The sequence below is a fragment of the Apodemus sylvaticus genome, chromosome 6, assembly GCF_947179515.1.
Source record: "Apodemus sylvaticus chromosome 6, mApoSyl1.1, whole genome shotgun sequence".
Classification (NCBI taxonomy): Eukaryota; Metazoa; Chordata; class Mammalia; order Rodentia; family Muridae; genus Apodemus; species Apodemus sylvaticus.
In genome coordinates, this window is record NC_067477.1 from 38,397,703 (window position 1) to 38,414,606 (window position 16,904).

At 42.5% G+C, this 16,904-nt stretch overlaps 1 protein-coding gene across 1 annotated transcript in view; it reads left to right on the top strand.

Annotated features, from left to right (window-relative positions):
• Heatr4 (HEAT repeat containing 4) overlaps nucleotides 1-5,362 on the top strand; it is a 32,702-nt gene extending 27,340 nt beyond the window's left edge. Inside the window, exon 16 of the mRNA XM_052185464.1 lies at nucleotides 5,083-5,362. Coding sequence (XP_052041424.1) covers nucleotides 5,083-5,337 — 255 coding nt within the window. The 3' untranslated portion in view covers nucleotides 5,338-5,362. The remainder of the gene's footprint in view (nucleotides 1-5,082) is intronic.
• Nucleotides 5,363-16,904: the final 11,542 nt, after the last annotated feature.

The following is a 16,904-nucleotide window of genomic DNA, read 5'->3' on the forward strand; positions in this document are numbered from 1 at the left end:
TGTGTGTGTGTGTGTGTGTGTGTGTGTCTACGCTCACAGATGCATGTGGATGCCAGAGGTGAATGGCAGGTGTCCTCTTTGGAGACAAGATCTCTCACTGAACCTGGCACTCAGGGCTTGGGTACACTGGCTCGCTAGTAAGCCTAAGAATCCTCCTGTCTTTGCCTCCCCAGTGCTGGGAGTACAGGCCTGGCTTTGCACATGGGCGGTAGCATCCAAACTCAAGTCACCACGCCTGCAGCGAGCCACTCCTCAGCCCTGAGAGCCTCCTTCTTTGTTGACATAAGGCTGGGTGCACTGCGAGCATCCTGGTATTAGATCTCCTGGGTTGATGCAGACAAAGGGCAGGGCATATTTGACATATTTGATAATTTGAATTAAATTATCTTTTCAAAAAAAGGGGGGGGAGGGATTTCCAGGTGACAAAGGACAGGTGGCAGCCTGCCGAGGACTTGGGGATGCGTTGGGCTTCTCTGCCTGCAAAGCCGAGCAGCCTGTGTTTAGCTGCTAGAAGACTTTTGCCATTTCCACGTGCTGTACAAATATCTTCGCCTCCCAGTTTTTCCTGTGACCTCATCCTTTTCTTTTTTTGAGCACGTTGTGATTTCCTTAAATAAAGAGTCTTGCTGCTATCTCTGTCTTCTTATTTCCCCTGAAACTGGGAGTTGCCTTTTGGAATCTGACTTATCTCCAATTCCATCGCTTCTCCCATAGCCCTGTTTAGTTCTCACTACAGGAGCAGCTATTAATAACTATTTCCATATGTGTGTATCATTGAGTGATTTGAAATAATGCTCTTAAATATATTGGGGTGGGGGCAGTTGCTGCCATGAGATAGGTTCTTACTCAGTAGCCCAAAACGGCTTGAAATTCACTGTGTAACCAGGTTGGCCTCTATGTCATGGAAATCCTGTTGCCTCTGCTTTCTCAGTGCTGAGATTATAGGCAAGAACCACCATACTCAGCTCTGCAGTATTTTTATGAATGAAATTTGGGAGAGGGTAATCAGGCAAAATAGGAATTACATCAGGGCACCAGGGAGCCAGGAGACTCCACAGCCTTCTGTGCACAGCCCATCAGGAGAGAGAGAGATCTCCCAGCAGCGCTTTCACTTCTGAGCTCAGAGGAGTAAAGACACAGGTTTACAGGCCCACAGGAGGAACAAATTCCAGCCAGAGACAACAATACCAACTAGCACCAGAGATAACCATATGGCGAAAGGCAAGCACAGGAACCCTACCAACAGAAGCCAAGGCCACATGGCAACATTAGAACCCAGTTCTCCCACCACAGCAAGTCCTGGATACCCTAACACACCGGAAAAGGAAGATTTGGATTTAAAATCGTATCTCATGATGCTGATAGAAGGCTTCAAGAAAGACTTAAATAACTCCCTCAAAGAAATACAGGAGAACATTGGTCAACAGGTAAAAGCCCGTAAAGAGGAAACACAAAAATCCCTTAAAGAAATACAGGAGATCATCAGTCAACAGGCAGAAGTCCTTAAAGAAGAAACAAAAATCTCTTAAAAGAATTACAGGAAAACACAAACAATCAAGTGAAGGAACTAAACAAAACCACCCAGGATCTAGAAGTAGAAGCAATAAAGAAATCACAAAGTGAGACATCTCTGGAAACAGAAAACCTTGGAAAGAAATCAGGAGTCATAGATGCAAGCATCAACAACAAAATACAAGAGATAGAAGAAAGAACCTAGGTTGCTGAAGATACCATAGAAAACATTGACTCAACAGTCAAAGAAAATGCAAAATGCATAAAGCTGGTAACCCAAAACATCCAGGAACTCCAGGACACAATGAGAAGACCAAACCTAAGGATTCTAGGTATAGACAAGAGCGAGGATTTACATCTTAAAGGCCCGGTAAATATCTTCAGCAAAACTGTACTAGAAAACTTCCCTAACCCAGAGAAAGAGAACATACAAGAAGCCTTCAGAACTCCAAACAGACTGGACCAGAACAGAAAGTCCTCCCGGCACATAATAATCAAAACACCAAATTCACTAAACAAAGAAAGAATATTAAAAGCAGTAAGGGGAAAGAGGCAAGTAACCTATAAAGGCAGACCTATCAGACTTACACCAGACTCATCACCAGAGATGATGAAAGCTAGAAGATCCTGGGCAAACCTCATACAGACCCTAAGAGAACACAGATGCCAACCCAGGCTACTATACCCAGCAAAACTCTCAATCATCGTAGATGGAGAAACCAAGATATTCCATGATAAAACCAAATTTACACAATATCTGTCCACAAATCCAGCCCTACAAAAGGTAATAGATGGAAAATGCCAACACAAGGAGGGAAACTACACCCTAGAAAAAGCAAGAAAGTAATCATCTTCCAACAAACCCAAAAGAAGATACCCACACAAACTTAAAAATAACATCAAAAATAACAGGAAACAACAATCACTATTCCTTAATATCTCTTAACAACAAATGGACTCAACTTCCCAACAAAAAAGACATAGACTAACAGAAATATTGCTCATGAAAATCTTCAATTTTATCAGAAAATATTTGTAATTCCCCTCTTAATTAATTTAGTAATGTTTTTATGTCTGCCATTTTATCTGTATTATTTTTCATGATAATCTATTTTAATATGTCTTTCTATGTATTTCCTTTATTTTATCAGAAATGTTTTCAATGTAAATCTTATCATTTTTATCACAAATGTTAAATCACATGTTATCACAAATGTTTCTAATTCCACCTTCAATTAATTTAGAAAGTTTTTATATCTACCATTTTATATGTAAAATTTTCCATGAAATAGTCCATTTTAATGTGTTTGTCTATATATTTTTTGAATTGTACCAGAAATATTTTCCATGTAAATCTTCAAGTTTACCTGAAAATGTTTATAATTCCACCTTCAATCAACTTAGAATTATCTTTATGCCTATCATTTTATCTGTATAATTTCCATGATAATCTTTAATTTTAACATGTTTTTATATATATTTCTTCAATTTTATCAGAAATATTTTCCATGTAAATCTTCAGTTCTATTATAAAATGTTTCTATTTCATATTTCAATTAATTCAGTAATGTTTTACATGTCTACCACCTTACTCTTTAATTTTCCATGAAAATTGTCAATTTTAACGTGTTTTTCTATGTATCTCTTCTATTTTATCTGGAATATTTTCCATGTAAATCTTTAATTTTACCATAAAATGTTTTTACTTACCTTTTCAATAAAAAATAAAATAAAAAGAGAATTACATCAGGATTTGTCTAGGGGTTGCATGTGCCAGTATGTATGTCTATATTTATGTGTTCCTACATATGTCTATATATAATATGGATGAATGGTAGAAACATGATAACATGGTAATCTAACTTATTTTTTAATTAATTTTTTTTTTCGAGAAAGAGTTTCTCTGTGTAGCCCTGGCTGTCCTGGAACTCACTCTGTAGACCAGGCTGGCCTCGAACTCAGAAATCCACCTGCCTCTGGCGTGCGCCACCACGCCCAGCCTAACTGATTTTTTTTTTAAAGATTTATTTATATTTATTATATCTAAGGACACTGTATCAGTCTTCAGACACACCAGAAAGAGGACGTCAGATCTCATTACAGACGGTTGTGAACCACCATGCAGTTGCTGAGATTTGAACTTAGGACCTTTGGAAGAGCAGTCAGTGCTTGTAAGCACTGAGCCATCTCTCCAGTCATCTAACAATGATTATTATTGGTAAATCCAAGTATAAGCTTTGGAGGACAAAACACACTTATCAATAGTCACTGTTACTGTTTCTTCAATTACTTCTACTTATAGTAACTTAGCCTTTTAAAGCATTCACCCAGAGCTAGAGAGATGGCTCAGCGGTTATAATGAGTACTGCTCTTTCAGGGGACCAGAGTTTGGTTCCCAGCATCCATGTAGGTGGTTCACAACAGCCTGTAACTTCAGCTCCAGGATATCTGACACCCTCTTCTGGCCTGCACAGACACTTTCACACATGTCCACATATGCACCCATAGTCTTTCACACACAAATAATGAAATATATTTTAAACAAACAAAGGATAAAAATGTAAAAGTTCATTTCTATGACGTGCACCTTGTAGTTCCAACTACTTGGGAAACTGAGGTTGGAGGATCACATGAGCCCACAGATCCACCTGGGCAAAACCATGAGATCCTGTCTCAAAAAAAAAAAATCTTTGCACGCATAAATATCTTACATGAATGTTCATTGTTTATGGTTTCAAAGACAACCCAATTTTTTTTTGAGACTGGGTTTCTCAAACCAGTGTCAGATCTCATCACAGATGGTTGTGAACCACTTGTAGAAAATGAACGGTGCCCTGGCTATCCTGGAACTTTCTCTGTAGGTCAGGCTGGCGGCCAACTCAGAGATCTGCCTGCCTCTGCCTCTTGAGTGCTGGGACTAAAGGCATGCGCCAGCACTGCCCATCTGACAGCCCAATTTTATGGAGGCATTTTCTCCAGAGGCTCCCTCTTCTCAGATGACTAGGTTATGTCACGTATAAGAGCACCCGCCAGGCGGTGCTGGCGCACGCCTGTAATCCCAGCACTCTGGGAGGCAGAAGCAGGCAGATTTCTGAGTTCGAGGCCAGCCTGGTCTACAGAGTGAGTTCCAGGACAGCCAGGGCTACACAGAGAAACCCTGTCTCGAAAAAGCCAAATCCAAAAAACCAAAAAACCAAAAAAAAAAAAAAAAAAAAAAAAAAGAAAGAAAAGAAAGAAAAGAAAGAAATAGCACCCAGGATGAGCTTGTAGAAATCAGAGCAACGTGCAGGAGTCAGCTCTGTTTTTCTACCATGAGGGTCTTGGGGACTCAAAGAACAATAAATAATAAAGCTAGCCCATCAAATCACCACACAAATGGCCAAACTTTGTTAAGTGAGCACTTCAGGCCTCTTCTCCACATTAGGCTGGCCAGAGTCGCCGGACACAGGACACAGGTTTTTATCTTGGCATCGAGTTTAATAGCTTCTAGCTGCTCTGATAACCTGGCTAAAGAGTCTTCTGCGTAGTCTGCTTGCTCACATGAGACCTTGTGTTCATTTTTCTCTGCAGAGTGTGATGCCCAGGGTGCCAAATCCCTGGCTCCAGAGTCCTGTCGTAGGAATCCCCATACAGAAAAACCGCTCACCGTTTTTCAGGGATCTACGTACTGCCCGGGAAAAACGGATCGAAAGAGGGCCCTTCGGGAATGACCCAGTTTTCAAGCCGAGCAAATTCTTCAAAGAAGATTGTCTGCCAGCATCGAGTCTTGTCTCCTTGCGGGGAACGCAGCTCCTGTCTAGGCTGAACGGTTCTTCTGCTCCTTGACGCCGGCAGCAGCAGATAGGGCACATCCTGTCTCTTCCATTGATACTGGATAATGTTCTCACTGTGTTTACAAGGATAAACTATCTATTAACTTTACTATCTTTTAAATTGTTTTTTAAGATTTGTCTTATTTATTTAATGTATGTGAGTACACTGTAGCTGCCTTGAGACATACCATAGGAGGCAATCAGATCCCATTACAGATGGTTGTAGCCACCATGTAGTTGCTGGGATTTGAACTCAGAACCTCTGGAAGAGCAGTCAGTGCTCTTAATTGCTGAGCCATCTCTCCAGCTATTATTATTTTTTTTAAATCAGGACTTCTTTATATAGACCTGACTGTCCCAGGACTTGCTCTGTAGACCAGGCTGGCCTCAAACTCAGAGATCCACCTGCCTCTGCCTCCCAAGTGCTGGGATTAAAGGTGTGTGACACCATGTCCACTTACTATTTTTTTGAAACCAGATCCTACTATGTAGCCCAAGCTGGTCTGGAATTTAATATATAGTCCAGGCTGAATACAAACTTGCAATCCTCCTGCCTCAGCCTCCAGATATGGCATTACAGAGGTGTGCCACCATGCCTGATTAGTTTCCCTTTCTTGTAGAGGGAAAGGAGGTTACTAGATATTCAATAAAGAGCCTCACACATTAGGGTCTAGTTCTATACTACTAAACAAGCCTAGGCCTTGCTGCCTCTCTCTCTCTCTCTCTCTCTCTCTCTCTCTCTCTCTGTATGTGTGTGTGTGTCTGTCTGTCTGTCTGTCTCTGTGTGTGTCTCTCTCTGTCTCTGTGCATGTGTGCGTCTCTCTCTGTCTCTGTCTTTCTGTGTGTGTGTTTCTCTCTGTCTCTCTGTGTGTCTGTCTCTCTGTCTCTGTCTCTCTCTGTGTGTGTCTCTGTCTCTGTCTCTGTCTCTGTCTCTGTCTCTGTCTCTCTCTCTCTCTCTCTCTCAGACAGGATCTTACTATGTAGCCCTGGCTGATCTTGAATTCTCTTTCTGTAGACTTGGCTGGCCACAGTCTCATAGAGATCTGCCTGCCTCTATCTCTCAAGTGCTAGGAAAGGCATGCACCCCCACACCTGATCCTTTTTAACTTTTTTGAAGTTTTGAGACAGTGTTTTCTTGGTTGTCTGGGCTGGCACTGCTGGCCTTGCTCTGTAATCCAGGCACGTTTTTGTCTTGGCTTCCCTCACAGCTGGGATTACAGATCTGTGCCTCCAGGCCTGGTTTTCTACTTGATTTCTTCTTGTACACTGTTTACACAGGACTAAAGAACACTAAGTGACTTCATGTATTTCTCCAGATCCCTAAAAGGATGTATTTATATCCTAAATACATGTCAGACCTATAAATCTTACTACAAGAATGAGACACAATTTTTCACAAGACATACAAATTGATCTCTGAGACACAAATTAGAATCTTGCTTATTTAGGAAAGAAAAATCCCTGGTGACGTGTGTGTATGTGTGTTTGTATATACATATGTATGTATGTATGTGTGTTTATATATACATATGTATGTATGTGTTTGTATGTATGTGTGTATGTATGTATGTGTTTGTATGTATTGTGTATGTATGTATGTGTGTGTATGTATATGTCCTTCATGTCCTGTTTTGTTCTATGGGAAATTCCTTATCTGCAATCCACAGGACAATACAAAGATAATATCATAGGACCATTACAAAAAATAAAATAAAAGGCCAACCCAACCCACTCGCACTGCTGTCTGAGAACAAGTTTAGATCCCTAGAACACAACTCTGAAACTTTCCAAGGCTTGTTAGCAATTCTCACATTTTCAGCCTTCGTAATGCTTTGAAGATTTAGGAATTGGAGTTGGAGAAATGGCTCAGAGGTTAAGAGCACTAGCTGCTCTCCCAGATGTACTAAGTTCAATTCCAAGCAACCACATGACATGGTAGCTCATAAGCATCTATAATGAGATCTGGTGACCTCTTCTACAGTGCATGCAACATACAGGCAGAACACGCTATACATAATAAATAAATCCAAAAAAAGATTTAAGCATGGAAAATCAGCTAAACTCTGTATTCATATCAATCAGAGAATAGTGTTCTTTAAGTACACTTGATACCCAAAATAACTGTGAAAAAGGATAGACTCAGAATACAAAAGAGGTGTGAATATAACTCTCTTTCCTAAACACTGGTTGCTATGTATACCCTAAAAAGCACTGAAACATTTACAATGGGAAATAATGGCAATATGGCTGGGCATGGTGGGGGGGCTCTGTGAGTTCAAGGCCAGCTAGGGCTGCACTTTGAGGCCCTGGCTCAGAAAGAAAGGTGGGGAGGAAGGGAGGAAGGAAGGAAGGAAGGGTGTGTGTTGTGACACACCTGCTCCCCCTACACACATCTTCCCTTCTGGTAGCATTGTTACCATTAAAATATGAATGGTATTTTCAGCCGAGCGGTGGTGGCACACTCCTGTAATCCCAGCACTTGGGAGGCAGAGGCAGGCAGATTTCTGATGTCGAGGCCAGCCTGGTCTACAGAGTGAGTTCCAGGACAGCCAGGGCTACACAGAGAAACCCTGTCTCGAAAAAACAAACAAACAAAACAACAAACAACAAAAACAAAAACACCCCAAAAACCCAAAACAAAACAAAAAACAAAAGAAAACAAAACAAACCTCTTGGGAACTCTTGGCTATGAACTATGAAGGGGAGAGGACTTGGCAAACACTAGTTTCCTATAAGAAAATATTTCCTTTCTTTGATCCTTCAATGTAACCCAAAGATGTATTGTTTATTGTTACTTTTCTAGCACTGAGATCAAACTCCAGACCCTGAGCGTGCTAAGCAAAAGCCGACCAACAGTCCCAGTTCCATGTCTTCTTCATTTACTATTTTGTGCAGTTTATCTTAAATGAAATGCTAACCCAAGATTAACCATCACATACAGTCTATCAATGTTACTTCTATATCTAACCTGAGGAATCCAGGCTCCCAGAAAAGACTTGAGACAATGAAGGATTCTGTATGCGTACTTTCTCAGCCCCTCTCTGTCTTCGAATCTGTCATTTAATTGTGAAAGGACTTTACTGTGTAGCCTGTGCGCTGCTGGCAAGAGTTTGAGATCGGAACTGAACTCTCCAGTCAGTGAGGCAGCAAGGCCACACAGAGGGTGTCTCAGGCCATCAGCACTATGGGAAATGAAGCAGGAACAGAAGAAATGGCTCTTGTTCTCGAGGAGTTTACAAGGAGTTTTATAGTGCACACATACAAGAGTCTTTCAGGACAATATGCTCAATCCAGTGGAACTTGTGTAGCATGTAGCAGATGTGCTCAAGGAGCTCTGGGGAGGAGGAATGGGGTGGGGAGGGCAGAGAGCGTGAGAGCCTGGGAGCTTTTTTTTTTTTTCTAAAGATTATTTATTTATTATATGCAAGTACACTGTAGCTGTCTTCAGACACCCCAGAAGAGGGCATCAGATCTCATTAAGGATGGTTGTGAGCCACCATGTGGTTGCTGGGATTTGAACTCAGGAGCTTCAGAAGAGCAGTCAGTGCTCTTAACTGCTGAGCCATCTCTCTAGCCCAGAGCCTGGGAGCTTTTATCAAATCCAATACTGCATAAATAAAGGGAGGAGACAGGACCTTCCAGGTAAGGGGAAAGATGGTGGAAAAGGCTAGGGGAAGAATGCACCTGGCAGAAGCCACAAGCAGCCTCTTTCTCCATTCTGGCTTCCAGAGTTGTTTGCTTGAGAGGTGCTAGTGTCCCTTTGTCTAACCCAGTGGTTTTGCTTATCTCTTCAAGCTAACAGAACGTCATAAGAATAAAATAGAACGGAATGCCATGACCATTCATAATGGTCTCGCTGGCTGATTGTCCTTCCTTCCTCCCTCCCTCCCTCCCTCCCTCCCTCCCTCCCTCCCTTCTTTCTTTCTTTCTTTCTTTCTTTCTTTCTTTCTTTCTTTCTTTCTTTCTTTCTTTCTTTCTTTCTTTCTTTCTTTTCAAAGACAGGGTTTTTCTGTGTAGCCCTGGCTGTCCTGAAACTCACTCTGTAGGCCAGGCTGGCCTCGAACTCAGAAATCTGCCTGCCTCTGCCTCCCAGAGTGCTGGGATTACAGGCGTGCGCCACCACTGCCCGGCTGATTTTCCTTTCTTACAGAAGGTCTCCACTGTCTTCTTTTCATCCGCTGTCTTCCTCCTTCCATTTCATTAATTCACTGGTTGACTAGGTGAGTGACTTATCCCTATCCTGACTTAAAAAAGAAGCTCCAGTTTGGCCCAGCATTCAAACAGCAACAGCCACAAAACAACAACAACAACAACACACACACACATTTGAATAAATGTCATGACACAGGTGTGGTAGTCAGAAAACAACTTTTGGGAGTCAAAAGTTGACTCTCCTCCCAACCACAAGTTCCAGGGATCAAATTTAGTTCATCAGGCTAGGCAGCAAGCACCTTTACCGACTGAGCTATCTCACTCCCTTTACCTTTATTACTTCTTTGTGTGTGTGTGTGGGGGGGGGGGTGAGGGGGTTTGATACAGGATTTATCCATGTAGCACTGTCTGTCTTGAAGCTTGCTCTGTGGACCAGCCTGACACTGGACACAGAGACACCTGCCTGCCTCTGCCTCCCAAGTGCTGGAACTAAAGGCCTGCACCACCACCACCAGGTTCCTCCATTGCTTCTTAATGAGCTACAATATCAGTAAACATTTACATGTCTGACGTGCCCTAGTAGTTACCATGTTGTTGGAATAGATGTTGCCTCGTTGTAGGAAGTGTGTCACTATGGCAGCGGGGGAGGGGGGCGGGCAGGAGGCTTGTCTTTGAGGTCTCCTATGCTCAAGCGCTGACCAGTGTGGCACACATGCACACAGTCCCCTTCTGCTGTGTGTCGGATCAAGATGTAGAACTCTCAGCTCCTTCTCCAGCCCCAGGTCTGCCTGGATGCTGCCATGCTCCCTACCATGATGATAATGGACTAAACCTCTGAAACTGTAAGCCAGAGTTGTGGTCATGGTGTCTCTTCACAGCAATAAAACCCTATCTAAGACACCATGGGTATGTCCAAGTAGCAGATAGGCTAAGGATGACGTTCAGTCAGTGGAGGGATTGGCCAGTGTGCATGAAGCCCTGGGTTTGACCTCCAGCATTGCATAAACAGGACAGGGTGGCACTCACCTGTCCCAGCACTCAGTAGGTGAAGGCAGGAAGAGCAGAAATTTAAGGTCCTTCTCAGCCACACAATGAGCTTGAGCCCAGCCTCATCCAATAATAGTAAGTTCTAGGCCAGCCTAGTCTACGTAAGATCCTTTCTCAAGAACAAAAAGCCTGTATTAAGGGGTGGTGGGCATAGGTCAGTAGTTGAGTTTTTTAATTTTTTTTTTCCTGAGTCAGGGTTTCTCTGTGTAGCCCTGGATGTCCTGGAACTCACTCTGTAGTCCAGGCTAACTCAGAAATCCCCTGCCTCTGCCTCCCAAGTGCTGGGATTATAGGTGTGCACCACCACCGCCCTGCAATGGTTGAGCTCTTGCCTAGCATGTATGAAACCCTAGGTTCAATTCCTAGAAACACACACACACACACACACACACACACACACCACTTTATTTCATGAAAAATAAAATAAGAGTTTTGTGTGAATTTTTCCTGGAGCTGAATGTTAGCAATTAATTGAAAAAATATTGAAAACACTGCCAAATAGCACTAAGCCAAAAATATCTGTGGGCCAAGTTCAGTCCTCTGGCTGAGTCTGTGACCCCTAGTCTAGCCTTTTCATAGGATGGGTTTCTAGACTACTGCTCACTTGGCTAAACCTTGGTTTCCTCAACCTGCTTGTACGTGCTGCCAAGAGCCAATCAAAGACACATTCACCATAAAATTCGGGGAAATTGTCTTAGCAATTCCTTGAGCGTGGTGTTGGCAGGCTTTGGCCTGGTCCCTAAGTGTGATTAAGAGACGCAGCCTCCCTTCCTGACCCAGGAAGGCCTTGTTCATTTCCTGTGTTTACAATGAGCTTTAGTTCGTACTGGATAGGCAGGCTACAAACAGATCTATGCTCCTTTATCCTTTCAAAAGCACCTATCCTCTGAAGATCTCTGTGGGAGGGCCATGCTAGCTAAAGCTCTCCTACCTCAGGGCTTGGACCCTGCTATCCCCCTTGCCCTACACCTCAGGGCTTGGTCCCTGTTCTCCCCTCCCCCCACGACCAATGCCTAGCAGATATGTCTCAGAAAAGTCAATAGTAGCATGGTATAGGGCGGGCAGTGGTGGCGCACACCTTTGATCCCAGCACTTGGGAGGCAGAGGCAGGCGGATTTCTGAGTTCGAGGCCAGCCTGGTCTACAGAGTGACTTCCAGGACAGTCAGGACTATAGAGAGAAACCCTGTCTCCAAAAACCAAAAACCAAAAAAAAAAAAAAATGTAGCATGGTCTACTCTTTCCTGGGCCTCAATAGTGGATTGTTAACAGATTTTAATCTGTGTTGTCTCTAATATATTCCTGACCTCCCTCCCTCCCTCCTCCCCAGTTTCTCATACACAATTACACAAGTTTAATGTCTATCTTGTATTAATTTGACTCACAATTAACCTCACTGCTAACTTATCCATTTGTAGAGCAGTAGAGTTTAAAACTCATGAAGTTTAAACTTGTGAGTTTAGAGAGAGGATCAGATGGTTGGTGCCTTCCTTAGACTATATGACTCTGCCAACCCCAATCTGTTTGCAGAACTTCAGCTCATAGCCTAGGCAAATCCTCACAGGCCCTTACTTAGACTCCTATATGCAGAAGCTGTTCGGAGAATACCAGACTTCTAAAAACCTTCTCAAAACCATCAGCATCAGATCGGAGGACAGAGGAGACTCAAGCTCAAACTCTCAGAGTCTGCTATGTGGCTTTGTAGCCATTGCCTTACTCTCTGGGTTTTACTTTCTTTCATTATATAATGAAGAAAATAATAAATAGTTACCACATGCGCCACTGCAGTGGTTCCATATATGCTTGAGTATGTGTTTGATGTGTCTGTGTATGTGTGGGTCTGGCTTGTGTGTGTGTATGTGTGTGTGTGATGTGTTTGTGTATGTTTATGATGTGAGTGTGCAAATGATGTATGTGTGTGTATATGGTGTGTGTGTGTGTATAAATAGGGTCTCCTGTAGTTAAGGCTGACCTTGAACTCTTCATTTTTTTCCCCCGAAGTGCTGGAAACACAGGTATCACTACCATGTCCAGCTTCTAGTTACATATTAAAATCAGTTTTAAAATGTCACTGCTAGAAAAATTTAAAACAGAGAGAGAGAGAGAGAGAGAGAGAGAGAGAGAGAGAAATGTGAAGAGACAGAGAGAGGCTGAGCTATATCTCCTGCAAGTTAAATCACAATTTCCCAGAAAGTGAAACCCAGACATTAGCATATTTCTCTCTATTTATTTATTTATTTATTTATTTATAGATAGGCTCTCACAATGTAGCCTCAGCTAGCCTGAAGCTTTCTCTGTAGAAGAGGCTGGCCTGAGACTGACAGAGATCCACCTGCGCTGCCCCTGGAGTGCTGAGATTGAAGTTGAGCCCCACAACAATGTCCTTCCTCTTCACAAGTCATTCTCATACACAGCCACATTTGAAAATCCCTGATGAGACATGTTAAACGTTGGTCCTATGGAAAAGCAAGCGTTCTGTCACAGTCTACTTATTCCCCCAAACTCAATTTCAAGCCAGCAATTAACTATACTTTTGGCCCATGTTATAAAAAACGCACCACTAGATGTCAGTTTGTTCATATAAGTCATACCTGGTAGCTTCTGGCTGTCTGTTCTTAGGGTAACAACTAAATCCCATCCCAGCAGCCAATTGCCTGTTACCTACAGTATGCCCAGCACAGCTCCAGTGACTCTTAGACATGGTTTCTAGTTGTGTCACAAGCAAGCCAAGTAGATGCCGTCTGTCTCAGTGCCGAGGAAGGTGAGTGTGGGAGGCACTGTGCACTGAGTTCTCATCTCCCGAACAATCCCGTCCTTCACCTGCGGGAGCATTGAAAAGAGGCTGGCTCAGGCATAGCTGCTCCTGGCCTCAGGTTGGCCTCATCGTCTGAAGAACAGAAGTGCTGTGTTCTTAAAGAAGTGAAAAGTTACTTCTTAATGCATTTCCTGAGGCGGCTGTTTCACTAACTCCAGCCACTGGAGTAAAATATAGTATAAAATTTTAAAAATATATTAAATTCAGCTGGGTGTGGTGGCGCACACCTGTAATCCCAGCACTTGGGAGGCAGAGGCAGGTGGATTTCTGAGTTCGAGGCCAGCCTGGTCTACAGAGTGAAGTCCAGGACAGCCAGGACTACACAGAGAAACCCTGTCTCAAAAAAAAATGAAAAAAAAATATATTGAATTATTATATATGAGTACACTGTAGCTGTCTTCAGACACACCAGAAGAGGGCATCAGAGCCCATTAGAGATTGCTGGGAGCTACCATGTGGTTGCTGGGAATTGAACTCAGAAGAGCAGTCCATGCTCTTAACCTCTGAGTCATCTTTCCAGCCCGTTTAATTGTTGTTGTTGTTGTTTTTCCAAGGCAGGGTTTCTCTGTGTAGCCCTGGCTGTCCTGGAACTCACTCTGTAGACCAGGCTGCCTCGAACTCAGAAATCCGCCTGCCTCTGCCTCCCAAGTGCTGGGATTTCAGGCCTGCGCCACCACGCCCGGCTCGTTTAATTTTTTTTTTAAAGGTGTATTTCTTTTATTTTGCATGAGCGTTTTGTCTGCATGTATATTTGTACACTACATGCATTCCTGGAGCCCGTGGAAATCAAAAAAAGGTATCAGATCCCCTGGATCAGGAGCTATGGATGGTTGCAAATGCCAAGTGGATGCAAGAACAGTGAGTGCTCTTAACAGCTGAGCCATCTCTCTAGTCCAAAAACAAGTTTTTAGCTTACTATGTTGCTAAGAGACTTGAGATCTCTTAGTCTAATGTTTTAGCACTATTTAATTTATTTATTTATAGCTGTAGCAGTCAACTGTTGGCCTAGAGAATATATTTATTTTTAAATATTTTTATTAATTTGTGTGTGTGTGTGTGTGTGTGTGTGTGTGTGTGTATGAAGTCAGAGGACAATGTTCAGGAGTAAGGTCTCCTTTTACTGTGGGAATCTGTGGATAGAAATAAAATAGTCAGGCTTGTGGTCAAGCAAGAGGTTTAACCCACCTTAACACCTAAGAATGTATATAATTCTTTTTGTAAAGATTTATTTATTTATTTTATATATGTGGGTACACTGTCACTGTCTTCAGACACAACAGAAGTGGGCATCAAATGTCATTACAGATGGTTGTAAGCCACCATGTGATTGCTTGCTGGCAATCAAACTCAGGACCTTTGGAAGAGCAGTCAGTGCTCTTAACCACTGAGCCATTTCTCTAGCCCTGTTTATAGTTCTTTTTTTGTTTTGTTTTGTTTTTCTCAACACAGGGTTTTTCTGTGTAGCCCTGGATGTCCTGGAACTCACTCTGTAGACCAGGCTGGGCTTGAACTCAGAAATCCGCCTGCCTCTGCCTCCCAAGTGCTGGGACTAAAGGCGTGTGCCACCACTGCCCAGCCTCTATATATAATTCTTAATTAAGAAATATTTCCTGGATAAAAGAATGCCCTTTAAACTGTACAAAAGGATCCGTGTGGGGATGTATGGAGAAGTCTATGCCTTTTCTGAGTAAGCAACTCTTGATTATCCCCTTCCAAAGGTTCTTTGTTCTACAAGGCTCCTGGCTTATTCTAGGTAGGAAGGATGTGCAGATCTTAAAGGATAATTGAGTGAGGGAGCAGAAGACAATGACACTGCTTCATTTGACCTACTGATTCAGAATCTAATGGCTACTCCAGAGCTTGTTCCCAGGTCAGCAGCTGTACCTGTCTCTGAGCTGTCATTTACCAGTCAAGCAGTTAGTTACAGTGATTAGCGGTTTGGGTCTGATCTATGATCCATCCAATAGTTCTTGTGTTTTTGTCTCGGAGGACAGGTTATTCAGGTAACCCAGTTATAATTAGATTCCCGAATCCTAGTTTATCCAACTAAATAAAAATCCCTGGAACTAGGAGAGGGTTCTCACATAGGATCAGTGTTGCCAACTATCTCCTTAGTGATCTACTTATTCTGGTTTTTAATTGAGTTTTTGTTTTCTTTTTTCTTTTTTGAGACAGGGTTTCTCTGTATATCCCTGACTGTCCTGGAACTCATTCTCTAGACCAGGCTGGCCTTGACTCAGAAATCTGCCTGCCTCTGCCTCCCAAGTGCTGGAATTACAGGCGTGCGCCACTACTGCCCAGCCTTATTCTGGTTTTATAATTTATAAATTTTCTTAGATATATTCTGTATTCTGGTTATATTCCCTTTCTGGAAAATGACTTCTATGCAGTTATTACACACAGTTCAAAACAGTGTCCCCCTCCACATCTGTCTGTCTGTCTTTATGTATGTATGTGTATACATACATATCCTAAGCCTACCTCTACTGGAACTTCAAACACTGAAATCCTGGGACTCCCGGATTTAAAGATGCACCACGTTTGTTTTGTCCATGGTGTTTATGATACTTAGACTTAGCTCTACCCTCATGAGAGTTTGCATCACATGCTTGGTCTTGGGATCTTTTTGGTTTACAAGCAGTACCAGCTAGATAAACTTTGTCTACTTTATGCAACAGCAGAAAAGTTGTACCTGCTTGTCCCTAAGATGACTATGACCTGAAGTCACAGCTTCTTTATAACAAGTATGAGCTTGTCTCAGGCTTGAATTAAAGGCCTGTTTTGAGTCTGGTCAACCTGTTAGCTTCAGAGCGATCAGGAAGGGACTATCATTTCACTGGAGAGCTCTGTAATAAAGGTGTTCCTTTGGAGCAACAGTCTGGAAACTTCAGGAAACAGAGACCAGAAGAGAGGATCTGATGGAAGCATTTGTAATCAAGTATAAAGGGACGAACAAAGAAAGAAAATACCAAACTCACGGATCTGTCAAACACAAGGATCTGGTTTCTGCACATCGTCATGTTGTTCTTATTTATTTATTTAGTAAAAGCCATACTTAACACGAACATTCTGGATTCTCCATGCATCCTCCAGTAAATCAAAGTAAATCTTGTTCCTTTTTTTTTTTTTTAAGATTTATTTATTTATTGTGTATACAGCATTCTGCCTGCATATATGACTGCAGGCCAGAAGAGGGCACCAGATCTCATTATAGCCGGTTATGAGCCACCATGTGGTTGCTGAGAATTGACCTCAGGACCTCAGAGACATCTCTCCAGCCCCATGAATTTTGTTGTTTCTTTGAGACTGAACCTTTTGATGTGGCCCTGTTTAGCTTCTAATATGTAATTCTGTACTCAAGCAATCCTCCTGCCCAAGGTAAAACTATAAAAGAGAGGGAGAGGTATTATAACCTGCACATCATCCCCCTAGGTAAGCTTGACCTGGTGAACATCAGTCTGCTTGGAAAACTTGCTTGAATTTGCTTGGAAGTTGTTATAGTCCATAGATAAGGTTCAGCTTATATCCTTTCTCCTTTTTACATGTGTGTATATGTGTGTGTATGTAT